We start from the raw sequence: 17,929 nt of genomic DNA, 5'->3' as shown, positions 1-17,929 counted from the left end.
CACTCCCTTTGTAAGAGTGGATTAGCTTTTCATCATTTGTCAATATTAAATCATCAACATAAAAAACGAGAATAAGAAACTTACCATCTACCACAATGTAATAGAGGTTCACATTTGTAAATATGAGTGAGCCATGCTTGAGACACCTATTTGAGACCATAAAATGCTCTCTTGTGTCTCCACACATGTGACTCTCGATCATATGTCTCAAATCTATTTGGTTGAGCTATGTGAGCTTCCTCCTAAACAACACCATTGTGAAAGGTGGTCTTCACATCCATCTAGTGAAAACCCACCTATGCAACCAATGCTAGAATGGATCTAATTGAGGAATATCTTGCAATCGGTGCAAAATTTTCCTCATGGTCCACTCCCTCTACCTGATAGAATCCTTTGGCGACAAATTTGTCCTTGTACTTCTTGATGCTCCCATTAGCTACAGGCTTCACTTTGAAAATCCATCTCGAACCAACCATTGATTTCCCTTTTGGTCTCGACACCACCTCCCATACAACTTTATTCATGATGGATTCATACTCTTCCACCATGGAATCAACCCAAACAGGTTTAGAAATTGCTTCCTCAAATGAATAAGGCTCTGTCTCAATGAGCTCTGTCAAGTGCCCCTCTACCTACATTGTGATGTGGGGGCTCTCACATTCTCCCTAGCATCCTACAAAAATCTATCATCTTCTCTGGTTTTCTTTCTCTCCTCTCTGGAAGATTTTGGGTGAGTGGGTGTCTCTACTCAACCGCATGTCTTCCCTTGTGAAGATGGCTATTCCACGAGCTATTGAAGCTCATACTAAGGCTCCTCCTTTGGATCTAGAAGCTCTTACTCTTGTGGGATACTCAACTCTTGTTCTAGAGAGCATATAATAGCCTTCTCCTCATCAAACTTAACATCTCTCCCCACAATTTGCATCCTCAGTGAAGGAAAATGCACTTGGTAATTGTGTGGATTTTTAGTGTATCCTTAAAAAACTCCCAACACTACTGTAGGCTCAATTTTCTTCATTGAATCCTTGGAGACATGGAAATAAAATGAAGCTCCAAAATTCTTAAATGAGACACATCAGGCTTTCTCCCATAGAAGGCTTCTTCAGGCATGATCATTTCAAGAATTCTATGAGGACTCCGGTTCTGTAAGTAGACTGCTGTCTTGCATACTTTTTCCCATAGATGCAATGGAAACCCTTAATCATGCAACATGGACCTTCCTTCTCACAGTATGCTCTCGTTCTTCCTCTTAGCTACCCCATTCGGTTGTGGGTTATGGGTGCTATCAATTCCCTTTTAATATGTTCTTTCACACAAAATTCCTTGAAGGAATCCGAAAAAAATTCACCTCCAATGTCACTCCTAAGAGCCTTCACCTTCTTCTTAGTATCCTTCTCAACGAATGCCTTGATTTCAACAAATTTTGAGAAAACTTCATCCTTCTTCTGCAAGAAGAAGATCCAACATTTTCTAGAGAAATCATCAATAAAAATAACATAATACTTGTGTTTTGCAGTGGAGGCTGTAGCAAAGGGTCCAAAAACATCAGAGTTGGATCGCTCCAAGATTTCATATTCTCTACTCTCTCAGTAAAGTAAAGGGGATTTGACGTATTTCCCCAATTCCCAACCCTTACATACATCTTGCTGGTCAAAGGAGCTTTTAGGGAGATCAATGGTAATTTTCTACATGATTTTTAAGGCACCATTGTGTAGATGACCCAATCTCTTGTGCCAGAGTTCTCCAACATCTCGAATCTACTTGCCCAATAGCTATGTGTCTCAGAAATAATTTCCCTTTATTAAAGACAACATCATAGACATGATCCTCCAATACTTCTATGAGATCAAGTTCTTCTTGAGCTCAATTACAAAGATAACATCTTTGAGGCGAAGAGGAGAATATTTATGCCTCTCAAAGGTGAAAAAATCAATTCCTGTAGCATTGTACCTCCCATCATCCCCCATTTTGATATGCATCTAGAGATCTTTCTCCTCTGGGATATTGAAAAATGGCTTGGACCTTGTCATATGGAACGAGGCACTAGAATCAAGGTAAAACACACTCCCCATAATAGTGTTGGACATGCATGCTATTAGGGTGAAGTTTAATTCAAATTGTGAAGCCATTGCCTCACCTTTTTCTCCTCTTGAAGGCTTCTTGGTAGAATTCTTATGTGGAAATTTTGTTTCATAGTGCTTGTATTAGTGGTAGCGGAAACATTTTATCTTTTTTAAGTCTTTCCTCTTATCACTAGTTTTGCTGGATTCAATTTTTCTCTGGGTCTTATTCCCTTTACACTTCTTCCCCTTTCCAACAAAGAAAATTTTTTCCTCATCCTCAACTTTGGATGATGTTACATCTCTGTTATTTCTCCTCATATCTTCTTAAACCAAATCGGACCACAAAATTTCCCAATTTAGTATTTTCTCCCTTTCATTCACATATTCCTAGTAGTTGTGCCAAGCTTTTGAAAAGCCTAGAAGAGCTAGGCTCACTAGTTCATCATCTACAACATTCACCCCAACCCCTCCAAGTTCATTGTGAACTTTTGTAAACCTAGAGAGATATTGTGGAATAATTTCATTGTTTTTCATTCTTATTTTTTGAATTTTATCTTTCAAGGCCAATTTTCGAAGGTCACTACTATTTTCGAATACCTGAGTTAGTGTCTTCCACATAGAAAATGGTGTCTCTTTTCCATGGAAATTTGAGACCACATGGTCTCTCACACCTTCCAAAAGAGTTATCATGGCCTTTGCAACATCCTTCTTCCATTAGGCTAATCGGTGTGCATCAAACTGCTGGGGTTTTGCAATATTGTTTTTAACATATTCTAACACACCCTTTTCATCAAGCACTACTTCCATTCGATCCTTCCAGGCTATGAAATTTGAGCTACCCTCTAGGGCATGCTCCAATCTTAGTCAGTTGAAAGACATTCTCCCGATCTTGAAGAAAAATTGTTGCACTGAAGATGCCAAATAGAAATTCTTAAGAGACAGGTTTGAAATATTGTTTTTAATGTGATTTTAGGGCTCTCATAGCATGTAGAAATTTGATAGAAATTGCAACTGCTCAAGATTTCAAAGTGAGAAACAAGAGACATAATTTTACTCTACTGATATACGAAATGGAAATAAAAATTTATAACAACATGGATAGACATGAAATAATCAAAACCAAAAATACACAATGATTTCTAAGGGAACCCAACTAGGAAAAACTCCTCACACCTCTTTTCATTAATCAATTGAATAGACAAATGCTTAAAATTTCTAGCTCTAACTTTGACCTCAATCTGCAAAAGAATAACTATTCTCTATGCTAAAAAAGAAACACTTGCCAACACTTAGCCACTTATTTTCTCACCAAGCCTCCTATTTCCTTGCAAAATTCCTAAGTAAATTAGCCTCCTAAAGATAGTGTTGAAAATAACAACAAGAAATGTTAAAAATAACATCCAGAAATTCCAATTTTATTTGTCCTTGAATTAAAATTGTAATTCTTTTCTCATAGCAACTTGTAATAGCTAAATAAGTTAAGTTGACTTAGTTAACTTAGGAATTTGAAGTCAGAAGTTTATCTAAAGTCATGTAAGCGTGATCTCGAATTTTTACGGGTCTAGATTGAGTTTATTTGTGTTGTAATTAGATAACTCGGTTTGACTGAGTTGTAGTCAGATAAACTAGTTCTAACTGTTTGTGGAACTAGTAGAGGATTAGTAGTGAGTTGGTGCAATGGTGCATCCTTAGGTGCTACGCCATATAATTGAAGATTAATTCATGAGAATCTCATGCATGTGAGTTCAGAGGAAGACCCAGTTGATACTAGAGTGCAGTGACTGTGTATTATCATTTGTATGATTTTCTGAGATGTACAGATTATGCATGCAATCAGAGGAGGACCTATGTTTGGATTTCACATTTATGAAGTGACAATTTCCCTTTAAATGCGTGTTAAATCTCTAAGGAATTATATGAGGAATAAGAAGCTTTAAGGCTATCAATTTGGCTAAGTATTGGTCAAAGGAAGTCATCAGGCAGAGAATAGGAAATACTTGTGCAGGTTGAGAATAGCATATTGTATTCATTCATATTCTTTAACCAGGAATGGCACAAGGAAATAGGGGCTTGGAGAGCCACAGAATAGAGTAAGGTTTGGCTTGAGCTAGCTTGTGAGTAGAGAGTTGATTGTTCTTGTGCATGAATTGTTCTATTGAGATCACACTTTGTATTTTCACTCAGATTTCTAATTAATGAAATATAGATAGTAGGGGTTTTGAGTTGTGGCTTTCCCGAGATAAGTATTGTATTATGTACCATTCATTATCTTCCTCTTTTCAATTATTGTTTTCATCAATCTTTATGGACTTCCGTTATAAAGAGTAGAGTAGATTACTGTCTTGTGTTTTAGGGAATTACGTGAGCTGTGAATCTACAGGAAAATCTACATGGTATTGGAGTTGATTACAGTATAATAGAGGATGTTAGATCTAAAACTTTTGTGATCCATAATGTAGATATCAATCTTTCGGATTAATCACATCGTAAGGATTACAAAAGTCTTAGATCTAGCATTATAATATCAACATTTTCTTAATTTATTAGTTCCTTTATTGTGCTTGATAAAAAACTCTTCTTGAGTGTTTGTTTAAGTTGTGTAGAACATATACCTTTTACTCATGTTTAATATATTCAGGAATATTTGTGATGTTTAACTTTAGAGTGAATGTATTCGTGCAAATGTAATATTGTGTAAAAATAGAATTTGATGAGAGGTATATATATATATATATAAACCAAAAAATGTTTCTACCTTAGAATATCACAAAAATTGTAAAACAAATATTGTTATGTTGCATTGGAAATATGCTATATATATATATAAACCAAAAAATGTTTCTACCTTAGAATATGGAAAAAATTGTAAAAAAAATATATTGTTACGTTGCATTGGAAATATGCTAACTAAAACTGCAGTTTTAGTTAGCATATTTCCAATGCAACTTAACAATATTTTTTTTACAATTTTTTCGATATTCTAAGGTAGAAACATTTTTGGGAAATGTAATATTGTGTAAAAATAGAATTTGATGAGAGGTATATATATATATATATATAAACCAAAAAATGTTTCTACCTTAGAATATCACAAAAATTGTAAAACAAAAATTGTTATGTTACATTGGAAATATGCTATATATATATATAAACCAAAAAATGTTTCTACCTTAGAATATCGAAAAAATTGTAAAAAAAATATATTGTTACGTTGCATTGGAAATATGCTAACTAAAACTGCAGTTTTAGTTAGCATATTTCCAATGCAACTTAACAATATTTTTTTTACAATTTTTTCGATATTCTAAGGTAGAAACCTTTTTGGGTTTCTACCTATGGTACTAGGATTCTGGTTCCAATGTCCAGACACTATAAGTCAAAGGTCATTAGCAATACTGAAAAACACTTTGTTCATCAATTCATGTATGCCTTCGTTGTTTTTTACTCTAATTTAAGTATACTTAAACTAAGTAAAAGTATCTATAATGTACGTCTTTTTCAAATGTGATAGTTAATTCATATTTTTCAAAGTTCAATAATTTAACTTAGCTATACAACTTTATTTATATTTTAAAATTATAACATATTACTTATCAAATTACAATTCAAATTAATCCATTTTTAATGACAAATTCCATTTCCGGTAACACTAGCTATACAACCTTATTTATATTTTAAAATTATAATGTATAACCTGTCAAACTACATTTCAATTTAAACTACAGTTCTAGTTTAATCAAAGCACAATTCAATGTAAACTTATAATTTGCAACCTTTCGAATTAGAATTTAGATCAATCCATTTTTATTAACAAATTCCATTGCCAGTTAAAACTGTGGTATAAAATCAAAGAGACTTAGAATGGTCAGTGAAGGAGCCCGCTGCTAAAGCGCTCCGTAAGGAAAGGTCACCGGTTCTAGTCTAGCCGATACCAAAATATCCAGCATGTTTTGTGTTGGTGCAGCTCAAGCTAGGTGCGATCCAAAGTGATTTTCAGGATTCACCCACTTATCAACCAAAAAAAATAACCCTGTGGTATGAAAGTACAAAATGAATATAATTATGATAATAAAAATCAATGTCAACGGAAAATTAACATTAGTCCTAACAGAAATCTTATTGATCCTGCAATTGAGCAATCATCAAAAACGAAATTTTTCTAAGAAAAGAAGAAAAGGTGAAAAATCTCCATCCACGCCTAGATGTTATTTAACAATAATAAAATTGATAAAAAATAATATATATATATTTATTATTTTTTATAAATTTTGTTGTCAAATATACCCGAAATCTAGTCTGGAGCTTTTAGAATGGTAAATTTTAATAAAAAAATATAATATAATATAACTTATATATAATTATTTTATAATTTTTTTAAATATATTGTGTGGTCAAATAAATTTAAAATTTAGTGGAGAGTTTTTAGAATGGTAAATTTTAGTAAATTTTTAATAGTGCAATGGTTTTTTAAGATGTTAAATTTATAAAAATATTTTAAATAATAAAAAATTTACAATTTTTCAAAAAAAATATCAACTTAATTTCATGAAAAATATAAAAAGCTTAATAATTAAATTAAGCAATTTTAAATAATAAAAAATAATAATAAAATTTAAATCTTTTAAACTAATTTTGAGCTAAAGTGAAAGGAAAATATTTGACAAAAATGTAAAACTTTTAATTTAAACTAGAAAATTAACATAGTTAAAAGCATGCATAATATGAAATTTGATCAGAAGTGAAATCATCTGAAATGTATTATATAAAACAATGAACTTATATAAACTGCATTCTTGCTAATCAAATTTATCTTTTTCTCTTGACCAAGAGTAAAAGAAAATGAACAATTCAAAAGTAAGAACTAATTGGCATGCCCATTGAAGCTAAACCAAGGGTTGTTCTATTCCCAAAATACCTTGGGATGAAAGAATGTGTCAACTTTACTAAGCATTTGTTACACTATCAACTTTCTCTACTAGTGAAACTATGGTGATCTAGAGACATTTCTTTCTCTTCGTTTCAGTCATAAAAATAAAATATTAAAAAATCTCAATTAATCTCTTATCATAAAATGCAATAAACCACATTAATCTTAGTAAATGTAAATCATTATCATCATATAAATTGAACCACTCAAATATATTATTCAACTTTTTTTAACCGAATTTTCCACAGAATAAATTGAAAAGTATTTCCAATACAAAACTTACTTCGTTTATCGACACTAAAAAGATAATCCAGTTAAAATCAGGTAATGCTGAGAGGAGATGTTACAGGCTAAACTTGGGAAGACATTACAGGCTAAACTAAAAGCAACAGGGAAATTTAGTCGTAATATATAATGTAAGGAATAATTTGATTTATCCTTCAATAATTTTATGCTTACATGAACGCGCTAGAAGTTTGTCCAGTGTGTCGGGGCATGGACTTAGTAAACTTAACGATTACTATTAACAGAACACAAATACTGATATAAGAAAAGCCTTTTACAAAGCCATTTTTTAAAAAGTTATTTAAATACTTGGGTGTAGTATTTCTGCAAAAGGATGAGAGGAACCTCCAATAAAATCAATCTTTTTCATAATATATTATTTTCAAATTGTAGTGTGATGTGTGGTTTGATAATAAGTTTATTTGGGCATAATATATTATTTTCAAATTGTAGTGTGGTGTGTGGTTTGATATAACTTGGAGACTCATTTAGTACACTGGCCTGCTGTGGTGGATGCTCCAGAAATTGGCCTGCTGTGGTGGATGCTCCAGAAACAGGCCTGCTGTGGTGGAATTCCACACCCCCGCCTTGGTCTAGCTTTGCTAAAACCATAGGATCTTAGTATATCTACTTGCAGGTGGTTGGATGTACTCTTGGTATTATAGTGGGAGGTAGTTGGATGTACTCTTGGTGTTATAGTGGCAGCTACGAGGATTGATCCTGGGTCTCACATAGATTAGGACTGGCAGTTACCGATTCACCATGTGGTTAATATATATATATATATATATATATATATATATATATAGTCAAATTAAAATGAAAAAGAAGACATTTAGAGGCATATTTTTCTTTTATAAAATTATGAAGTAGGTTACAATAAATATGGTTTGTATGCTGGTTATAGAAATTAATAAAAAATAATTAAATGTTATTAAAAAATAATTACATTGAAAATGGTAATATTCAGACTAATGAGGTGGTGGGTTTATTATTCAGTAAGGTTACAACTAGCATTTGCACCAGATGTTGCAAAGGAAAGGCCGTGAGGCATAAATTGAGGAACAATCAAGACGTGGGAATGGGAAAATCTAACTTGCAATTTTTTTGACATGATGAATATAATGGACTTTGCTAATAAATCATCTAAGCTATTTAGGTTGTCAAATGATTCATGATGCTGATATTAAGATATTTACATGTTTCTAGATGATATAAGATATAATAATAAAATACAGCTTTTTGTAGTTGTCTTTATTACATTATGTAGATATATATTTTCCAGTGGGCAAGCATAATAAGAAAGTGCAAGCCTCACTTATGGTTGTCTTTATTACATTATGTAATAAGAAAGTGCAAGCCTCACTTATGGTTGTCTTTATTACATTATGTAGATTATGATCTGAATTATATATATTTTCCAGTAACAAGAATAATAAGAAAGTGCAAGCCTCACTAACTCCCTTTGAAAACCAAAACCAATATTATATTGGGCAATTGCACTTTCTCCAAATATTTCTTCTTCAAGCATAACTTTCTACACTCGCTATCCTGCAAGAATCAATTGGTGTAATCATAAAAAAACTCCATCCATTATCTTACCACCTGAGAACCATCATGTGCGTTTGTGAGCCATCAAAGATGTGGTGTAGTTATTTTAAAGCTAAGCCTCTGCAAAGTATTACTACGGTTCAATCATTAATACATCTCCAAGTCAAGATAATAGCGTTGTAGGTTAAAGATGAAAGCATTTTACAATTATAGGATATAAGATGGTCAGTGATTATGAGGGCAACATGTATGTTATAAAAGTAATTTTTATTTTGATGTACTCTAGTAGAGTTCGGAATTCTTTTAATCTAGATGTATCATGTACTGACAGTTTTGGATGATATTTGGTATAACAAATTATTTTTCTTAAGCTATTTTGGAGGTTACTCTCTTCATAAGTGTTCTTCAGGAGGAGTTTTTCAGCAATTTGAACAGTGAAGGTTGTATACCGTATCACTAAGTATGATTTTTTTTTTTAATTTTTCTTCTGGAATTGAGTTGTTATTGTTGAATTGAATTTATGCTGAAAAATATGAATAGTCAAGGTTGTATACCATATCACTAAGTATGATTTTTTTTCTTAGTTTTTCTTCTGGAATTGAGTTGTTATTGTTGAATTGAATTTATGCTGAAAAATATCAGAAAATGAGTGAATTTTTTACCCTTTCGAGACTATCAAATTCTAGAATATTCCCAAAATCTGCAATCTACATAGAATGCCTAACTTTTCTAAGAATGTTCAAGATTGAATATCATTCAATCAAAATACAAGAATATATATATATATCTTTTCACAATGTTGATAGTAACACTGTGAGTGTTTATGTACAATGTTCTTTCTTTTTCAGCAAGCAAATAGCTTTAATATTACTGTGAGTTTTTATGTACAATGTTCTTTCTTTTTCAGCAAGCAAATAGCTTTAATGTTAAATACATCATACTGTAAAATGCTGCTATCAAAATCAGCAGAATCAAGATCATGCAAGACTAGATATAAAGTAAATTTTGATTTGATATTAATCTAATTTTTATATTGGATGGAAAAATAATATACTCAACTATAAAATACTCCTATCAAGATCATACAGACTAAATATCAACTCAAAATGTTGCTATCAAAATCATATCGACACACTAGACCGTCACACTCATTCCACTATAGATATCAACATACTAAACTATCATACTCATTCCACTGTTATCAACAGACTAATCTATCATACTCATTCCACGTACTCATCCCACTGTTTTGCACTAGACCATCACATTCATTCCACTGATTTGCATGAGAGTAGTCTATCACACACATTCCACATTTCACTATTTTAAATAAGAACAAATTTTGACTTGATCATATGTAGTTTGCAAATGAAAAATGGATAAAAACGAGTAAATTGTCAAATCTCTAAAATATATTAAAATCTACAAACTACACAAAAATACCATTAACCAATGTAAAATTAAATCTAAAACCCAACACCACCTTTGAGGCAATTTTTAAATCCAAATCCCACCCCACCCTGGACCCTTTCTATCCCTCCTAGACATACAACTATCCCTCCTCTAACTAAAACTATATCTAGGGAAAGCCCTCGTGCCCTTTCTATCCCTCCTAGACATACAACTATCCCTCCTCTAACTAAAAATATATCTAGGGAAAGCCCTCGTACCCTTTCTATCCCTCCTAGACATATAATTATCCCTCCTCTAACTAAAACTATATCTAGGGAAAGCCCTCGTATATCTCCTGCAACAAAAGCTAAACACAGAAAAAAATGGTTGTAAGAACTAACTTCAATTAAAATAATTAATTAATGGTCTAGTGTCACCAAGCAAAAGTATAGTTGTGGAAATGTGGAAATGGAATGCTGCCTCCTCTTCCCCATTGAAATGGAATGTAATCATAGAAAGTAGTGAAATGAACACTCACACCCAGGCTTGCCACCGACATCTGTCCACTCAAGAGTTGGAAGGCATATAATCTAGTACTAAAGAAGGGAAATTCGAGACTATGTTATGGACAACAAAGGAAGTGGGTTCGTTGCCAATGCATTTCTAACCAAAGCCATGGTGAATTCAAATTCCAATAACACAGATGTTTTCCAAGTGTTGACATTCAGAGGTAATTTTCTGGACATCAGAACCTTATCGTTTATGGTTGGTTCTACAAATTTGATTTTCTCTATTGTTTGGGCTTTGTTTTCCAAGTGTCGACATTCAGAGGTAATTTTCTAGACATCAGAACCTTATCGTTTATGGTTGGTTCTGCAAATTTGATTTTCTCTATTTTTTGGGCTCTGTATTTGAAGGAGGTACTATTGAATGGTATGATAACTCCATGCAGCCCTATGAAGCTAGAGTTGTTGTGATAATGATGGCCATTCTTACTGCTTTGCGCATGGGTTGCTCGGATTTGATGTTACAGAAACCCGATGCTTCAGCTACTGGCACATTTATGCCAGAGTCCTGACTTTGAGAGATATGTTCTAAGCTCCCATCATTGTTTGCCTTGGGATCAATTTCCTATGCTGAGTGATTGGTAGAGTTGAAACTCACAAATTCCTGGCATTGGTCTTCAGGGGAGTCAGTGGTGGAAGTCTCCCTCCTACAACAAAAGCTAAACAAAGAAAAAATGGTTGTAAGAACTAACTTCAATTAAAATAAATAAATAATTAATGGTCTAGTGTCACGAAGCAAAAGTACATTTGTGGAAATGTGGAAATGGAATTCTGCCTCCTCTTCCCCATTGAAATGCAATGTAATCACAGAAAGTAGTGAAATCAACACTCTCACCCAAGCTTGCCACCGACACCCGTCCACTCAAGAGTTGGAAGGCATATAATCTAGTACTAAAGAAGGGAAATTCGAGACTATGTTGTGGACAACAAAGGAAGTGGGTTGACTGCCAACACATTTAAAACCAAACCTATGGTGAAGTCAAATTCCAATAACACAGATGTTTGCCAAGTGTTGAAATTCAGAGGTAATTTTCTGGACATTGGAACCTTATCATTTATGGTTGGTTTTGAAAATTTGATTTGCTCTATTATTTGGGCTCTGCTTCTTATATTTGAAGGAGGTACTGTTGAATGGTATGATAACTCCATGCAACCCTCTGAAGCTAGAGTCGCTGTGATAATGACAGCCATTCTTATTGCTTTGGTCATGGGTTGCTCGGATTTGATGTTACAGAAACCAACTGCTTCAGCTACTGGCACATTTATGTCAGAGTCCTGATTTTGAGAGATATGTTCTAAGCTCCCATCATTATTTGCCTTGGGATCAATTTCCTGTGCAGAGTGATTGGTAGAGCTAAAACTCACAAATTCCTGGCAGTGGTCTTCAGGGGAGTCAGTGGTGGAAGTCATAGAAACATTAACTATCTCAGTGGATTCGACCCCACATTCAAATGTGGCAGAGCTTTGAAGAACAACTTTGACACCATGGATTCAACACGATGGATTTAACACCATGGACAATCTCTGGGCTCTGATCATGGAGAGTTGGACGATTCAAAATTTATTAATTAACTCAAAATTAATTAATTAATCAAGTGATTAACTATGGAAGTGAAGTGATTCAGCAGAGTTCTTACTACTCGAATTGTGAAGTGATTCAACAGAGTTGTGACTACTCGAATGGTGAAGTGATTCAGTAGAGTTGCTACTCAAATTGTGAAGTGATTCAGTAGAGTTATTTCAAATTGTGAAGTGATTCAGTAGAGTTATTCCAGCCTGTGGGATCCTAGGCAACTTATTCTGGACAGGTTAGACATCCTGGGCAACTTATTTTGGACAAGTTAGACCAAAATGTCTAACCGTACCCTTCCTGTATGTGTGAGTCTAAATAAATCTAGATTGTGCACTGGGTTCATTGAATATGGGCATCAACACAAAGATGTCTACAACACAACCTCGAAGTGAATACCCTAGCTTTAGACAGATCTTTGCTAGTACACATCAAATATCTCAATTTAAAAACAAAACACCAAACATAGTCCATCTCAATCTCTCTTAGAATTCCAAATAAAATCCTGACAATAGTTATAAACCAATAAAACTACTTGATCAAACCAAACAGAAAAACCCAATTATCTTATGATTTTTTTGTGCAGAAATGAAGATAAAGCATATGAACATCATCCACTTCTACCTACTTTCTTAGTATTAGTCCTTTACCAACAGATGTGTGATTAGGCTGCTTCTCATCTTTTATCAGCGACCAGGTTTGACAGAAAAGAAGTGCAAAGTTCCTGCCTCCACTAGCTAACAAATCTGCTAATTTCTGAATCATTCAATACTTGAACAGGGCCAATATATTGAAATAACACCACTGAACTAAGAACATGAGAGCCTCAGAACTTGTGCCTCCATTTGTAAGCTATCTTATCTAAGCCATTTCTTTTGGTAATCCAAAAAACAAGAAAACCATTCCATTTCTTGCCTTTAAAACAGATATTTTCATCCAACATCTTCTAGTGGCACACAGAGGCAGATTCATTGACTTTTACCATTCATGCCAGTCCTGGTATGCAGAGGTAGATTCATTGATTTTTACCATTCACATCAGACTTGCAAAGGAAGAACAATGGACTTCTACAATTCACACATCTTCACTCAAGTGACTTAGCAGTATCCTCCTTGAAGAGGTGATTTAAGGAGTTGCCGAGATCACCATGTTGTCATTGTGCCATTGTGAGTGAAATCATTAGTGGATAGACCAAAATGATGGAAAATTCATAATGGACCAGTTCAAACCTCCCAAGCCACTGTCAGGTTTTCGGCCTTGGGCTTCGACAACTCAATCAAAATCAAAACAAAGACAGCAGGGGGCAATATTAATATAGAAATTTGAACAACACAGTAACCTTCAATTGGCGATCCCCACCCACCAACCTTCAATTGTCTAGTTTTCTTATTGTAGGACCCCAAAATTCCATCTAACATCCACCCCTCTCTTGGGGGCAGGAGAGCTGATCCATCAACCCTTCATGTATGTGTGAGTCTAAATAAATCTAGATTGTGCACTGGGTTCATTGAATATGGGCATCAGCACAAAGATGTCTGCAACTGGGTTTGATATGCACTTTCTATAAGGACACATATCTCAAATTCACAGATATAGTGAACCAATAAAATATTGGACCTTTGAGTATGTAACCTTGACCTTCACAACCTCGAAGTGAATACCCTAGATTTAGATGGATCTTTGCTAATACACATCAAATATCTCAATTTAAAATAAAAAAACCAAACATAGTCCATCTCAATCTCTCTTAGAATTCCAAATAAAGTTCTGACAATAGTTATAAACCAATAAAACTACCTGATCAAAGCAAACCGAAAAACCCAATTAGCTTATGACTTTTTTGTGCAGAAATGAAGATAAAGCATACAAACCTTCACATTGTCGAAGCCTGCCAGATGCAAGAGAGCGTACAGCAACATACACCCATGTCCAGCACTTAGCACAAACTGATCCCGATTTAGGATTATACTTCATGACCGCATCATACAATATATGACCCATTGGGGTGCAGCCCATACGCAACCTAGGGTGCCTAGAATTTCCCTTCTTGATAGCATCGATGGCTAGAAAACAGATAGCACTGATCGATTTCTCCGCCAGCCCAATGCTGGTGGCCCCCAGGGTCTCAACCGCAACAGCCTAGATGACCTTGGGGGCCGGAAATCTCAAGCGCCTATGGGACGAGCTTCTGGAAGAGTAGGCAACCTTACCATGTGACCAAAGCTTCAATCTTGTGACTTTACTGAAGTTGAACCCCGCTGGCGAGGCAGAGGAGCTCAGGCGCTCAGACTGTGGGGAATTATTCAATGTGGTGGCAGTGACAGAGCTTGTAGAAGCCTGTGAGATAGTCAAGGAAGAGGCCATGGCAAAGGAATCCAAGGACAACCCAATTCAGATGTGCGGCAGCTTAAGCTACCCAAATGCTCAAAATTCAAGCTTTGCGTCTGTGACTACATATAACAAATACCTATAACAAGTAGACTACCTATAACAAATAGACTACAACGTTCATATATATTCTAAGATTAATAAGATTTGAAAGGCCCTTACAACGATATCCAGATGATCCAATCTATTAAGAAGAGGAAAAGTGGTGGAAGCCACATGAGAAGACACTGGCTCTCCCCTTTGCTTTACGCTACTGGTTCCATTTCCATTCATAGCCTTATTACTTTCCTTTTCAATTGACTCATATCTCATTTGTTCACTACCTTTCTTACTAGACATCTTTCCACAGCTTGAGTCAGCTTGTTCAGTTTCAACAGCATCACCAGCTGCTTCAGCTACTGGCACATTTATGTCAGTCCTGATTTTGAGAGATATGTTCAGAGAAATGTGGATGCCTGGACCTCTGCAGATGCATTGTATTCTTCACAATGGCAGAGGTCATAAACCTGCTTGCTCTTAGGATGTCGAGAACCCTAAAATGACTGCCTCATTCCCAGTGCCTACTGCCATGTCTGAACTGCATGGCAAAAGGCTACCATGGCTACAACCAGGAAGTGGACCTGTTGCTTCGAGAGGAGCCAGAGGAGAGATTGTCGGAGGATGTGATACATGTGGAATTCTGTGTTGCTTCAGTTTGTGAAACTCTGAATCATATTCTTTGGAGATCCATGCAAGAAGACCTAATTTGCATCTGCATTCCAATGCATCGCTTTGATGATTGGACAAAGGTACTCATCAGATCTTTGAAGTCTAAATATAAAGAATAGAGGAGTCACAGTCATGGCGGACGATGCCCTAGAAAATTACATGGCTCAAAGTGGAGGAGCACCGTTCTTGGAACTAGAAGAATACAAACAAAATTACACTAAACACTGTAATAAACAACTCCCCATACATACCGAGTTGTTCCTCAGGCTATCTGGTAATGAACAGGCTTAGGAACAGGGTTAGGGTTAGATGCACCCAGCCGAGCCAACGAACAGAGTTGAAAGAATTGCAAATAAGATTATGGTTATAATAGTGTAAATCAAGAATTAGTTCATTGACAGTTAGTAGTATCTAATGGTGGAAACACATTTAATCGGCTAACAATGGATCTGACGGTCAAAATTATGACAGAAAGGCAGTTGGGGGAGTTGATTTCAGAGGGAAACGCCTTACAGCATAATAAATATAAGACCGTTAATTTAAAAGAAATTTGTATTATGGTTTCCAATATTAATAAAAAATAATTAAAAACTAAAAATAAATATAAAATATTTTTTAAATTAAAAGTCATAATATTCAAAGTAATATTGATATTGATGATGATTAATGTTAACTCAAATCAATGTAGTAAGCTTTAGTATTGCTAAATTTCTATTAAAATTTTATATAGAAAAATGAGAATGAAAGTTCTTTTGGAGAATTAAAACTATTCCAAGAATAAGAACAATTACTTTAGGAAATCAAATTAATATCAATTTTATAATGAAATTTTGAAGCAAATTCTACTTAAAATATCATGGTAAAGAATAATTTATATACTCGTCGAACTTTTCATAAACAAACAGAAAGTGAATGAGCTGACAAGAGTGGGTTAAATCATTATGTCAATGATAAAATAATAAAATGGAAATTCATAATTTTTTAAAAAACTTTGATTTTTGAATTTTAAGAAATAAACAAATCATTCTCATGAAAAAATGGAAAGAGATCATTTTTATAAAATACTTCGATTTTTGAATTTTAAGAAATAAACAGATGATTTTAGTAAACGAAATCGTGAAAAAAACTTTGATTTTTGAATCTTAAGAAATAAACAAATAATTCTCCTGGAAAAAATGGAAAGACGTGAATTTTATAAAAAAAACTTAGATTTTTGAATTTTAAGAAATAAACAAATGATTTTAGTGAACGAATTCGTGATTATTAAGAGTGATGAAAAGAAAATTCAATATATTTTTTTCCGGGTTTAAATGGTTACAAAAATCTAATAAAATAGAGATTCATGTTTTTTCATAAAACATCTTTACTTTCTAATTTTAAAAATAAAAAATTGGTTTTATTAAAACTTTCATGATTCTGGTTAATGCTGGAAAGAAAAAGAGCTCTATTTAACTTTTTATTGTTTAAATGATCATGAAAACTCAAACTAACCATCTAAGAATCTAATTAAAAGTTTTGATTTTTCTTACGAAAAAAACTAATTATCAATTAATTCAAAATGAAATGATAAATAATGGATTTTACTGTTCACATAGAAATAAAAAATGCTTTACTCTAATAATTATGTTTTTGGTTTAGAAAGTTATGGAAATTTAAAAGCTGTCAAATTTCATAATTTTAGGTGTCTTAAAAGTTTTTGATGGTGTTGACTCCATTTCCACCATCAAAAACATGATTCAAACACTTTCTCTACAAGATTTTTTGAATATTTTTCACCTAGTTTCCACCTATTTTTAACCGTCCAATCAATTCCTCCACTTCCATAAACAACTCCGTAAAAAATTTCAATTTCACAAGTATCAATATGCATGCATAGTTACAAGGTGAAGTCCGCCCATCGTCATCAATGCACCGATACTGGGGGATATCAATCCTTATTCGCTCTTATGTGTGAGTTAATAGATGCTGAAAGCCTTTCAGGTAGGGTGGTAAATGTGGATTCGATGTTCGAGTAGGCATTAATTTTTTAGAATTTTAGTAGGCTTTTCATTGGAATTTGGGTGGAGTTAGTCCGTCAATATTGGGGAGGACGTAGAGTTTCTAAGGGAATATCGCTTAACAGGAGTGAGTTAGAGCCATCCCTTCTTTTGGTTTACACCTGTGGTCGTTGCGAAAGTGGTCATCTTACTTGAGAGTTTATTAGTTATTTTTAACGTGGATTTTGATTTTTGTTTTTTCGAAGTTCTATGATAAGTGATGGAGTAACTATGATAACCGAAATTAGTATTCATTGAATTAAGTTGATCACGTCCTTGAAAACAGCATGGTGCCAGTGCAACACATGGCTGCCATGTAAATTCAAGGACCTAGTGAGGTGCATTGTGGAGTTATCCATGCTTATATTATTGGAATTATTCAGAATCTAAATTTAAAAAACAAGTTAGGTGGATAAACTTGCAACGGATGGCTGCTTATTTTG

General features: G+C 33.9%; 1 protein-coding gene across 2 annotated transcripts; it reads right to left on the bottom strand.

The window, feature by feature from the left end:
* Positions 1–5,891: 5,891 nt before the first annotated feature.
* Positions 5,892–15,794, bottom strand: LOC149139760 (uncharacterized). Of its 2 annotated transcripts, XR_016264865.1 has the most exons (3): positions 14,905–15,794; positions 14,226–14,691; positions 5,892–6,093 (listed from the first exon to the last, which is right to left on the bottom strand). XR_016264865.1 is itself a non-coding variant. In XM_089449742.1 (2 exons), exons 1-2 carry the CDS (start codon positions 15,079–15,081, stop codon positions 14,494–14,496), a joined length of 375 nt encoding a protein of 124 aa, XP_089305868.1. In that variant the 5' UTR covers positions 15,082–15,794; the 3' UTR covers positions 10,368–14,493. The 2 variants fall into 2 exon arrangements, 1 of the variants encoding a protein (XP_089305868.1); XM_089449742.1 differs by lacking the exon at positions 5,892–6,093 and having other exon boundaries at positions 10,368–14,691.
* Positions 15,795–17,929: the final 2,135 nt, after the last annotated feature.

This window comes from Pinus tabuliformis, chromosome X (genome assembly GCF_031772625.1).
Source record: "Pinus tabuliformis cultivar Carrire ecotype Pingquan chromosome X, CPIR1, whole genome shotgun sequence".
NCBI lineage: Eukaryota > Viridiplantae > Streptophyta > Pinopsida > Pinales > Pinaceae > Pinus > Pinus tabuliformis.
The sequence above is the reverse complement of the archived record's forward strand: the minus strand, read 5'-3'. Positions and strand labels throughout refer to the sequence as shown.

Coding starts and splice junctions, on each gene's coding strand:
- LOC149139760 (XM_089449742.1), bottom strand. CDS start 15,081: ATGTCTAGTAAGAAAGGTAGTGAACAAATGAGATATGAGTCAATTGAA. Junction 14,692..14,904: donor TGGATCATCTGGATATCGTT/GTAAGGGCCTTT, acceptor ACTATCTCACAG/GCTTCTACAAGCTCTGTCAC.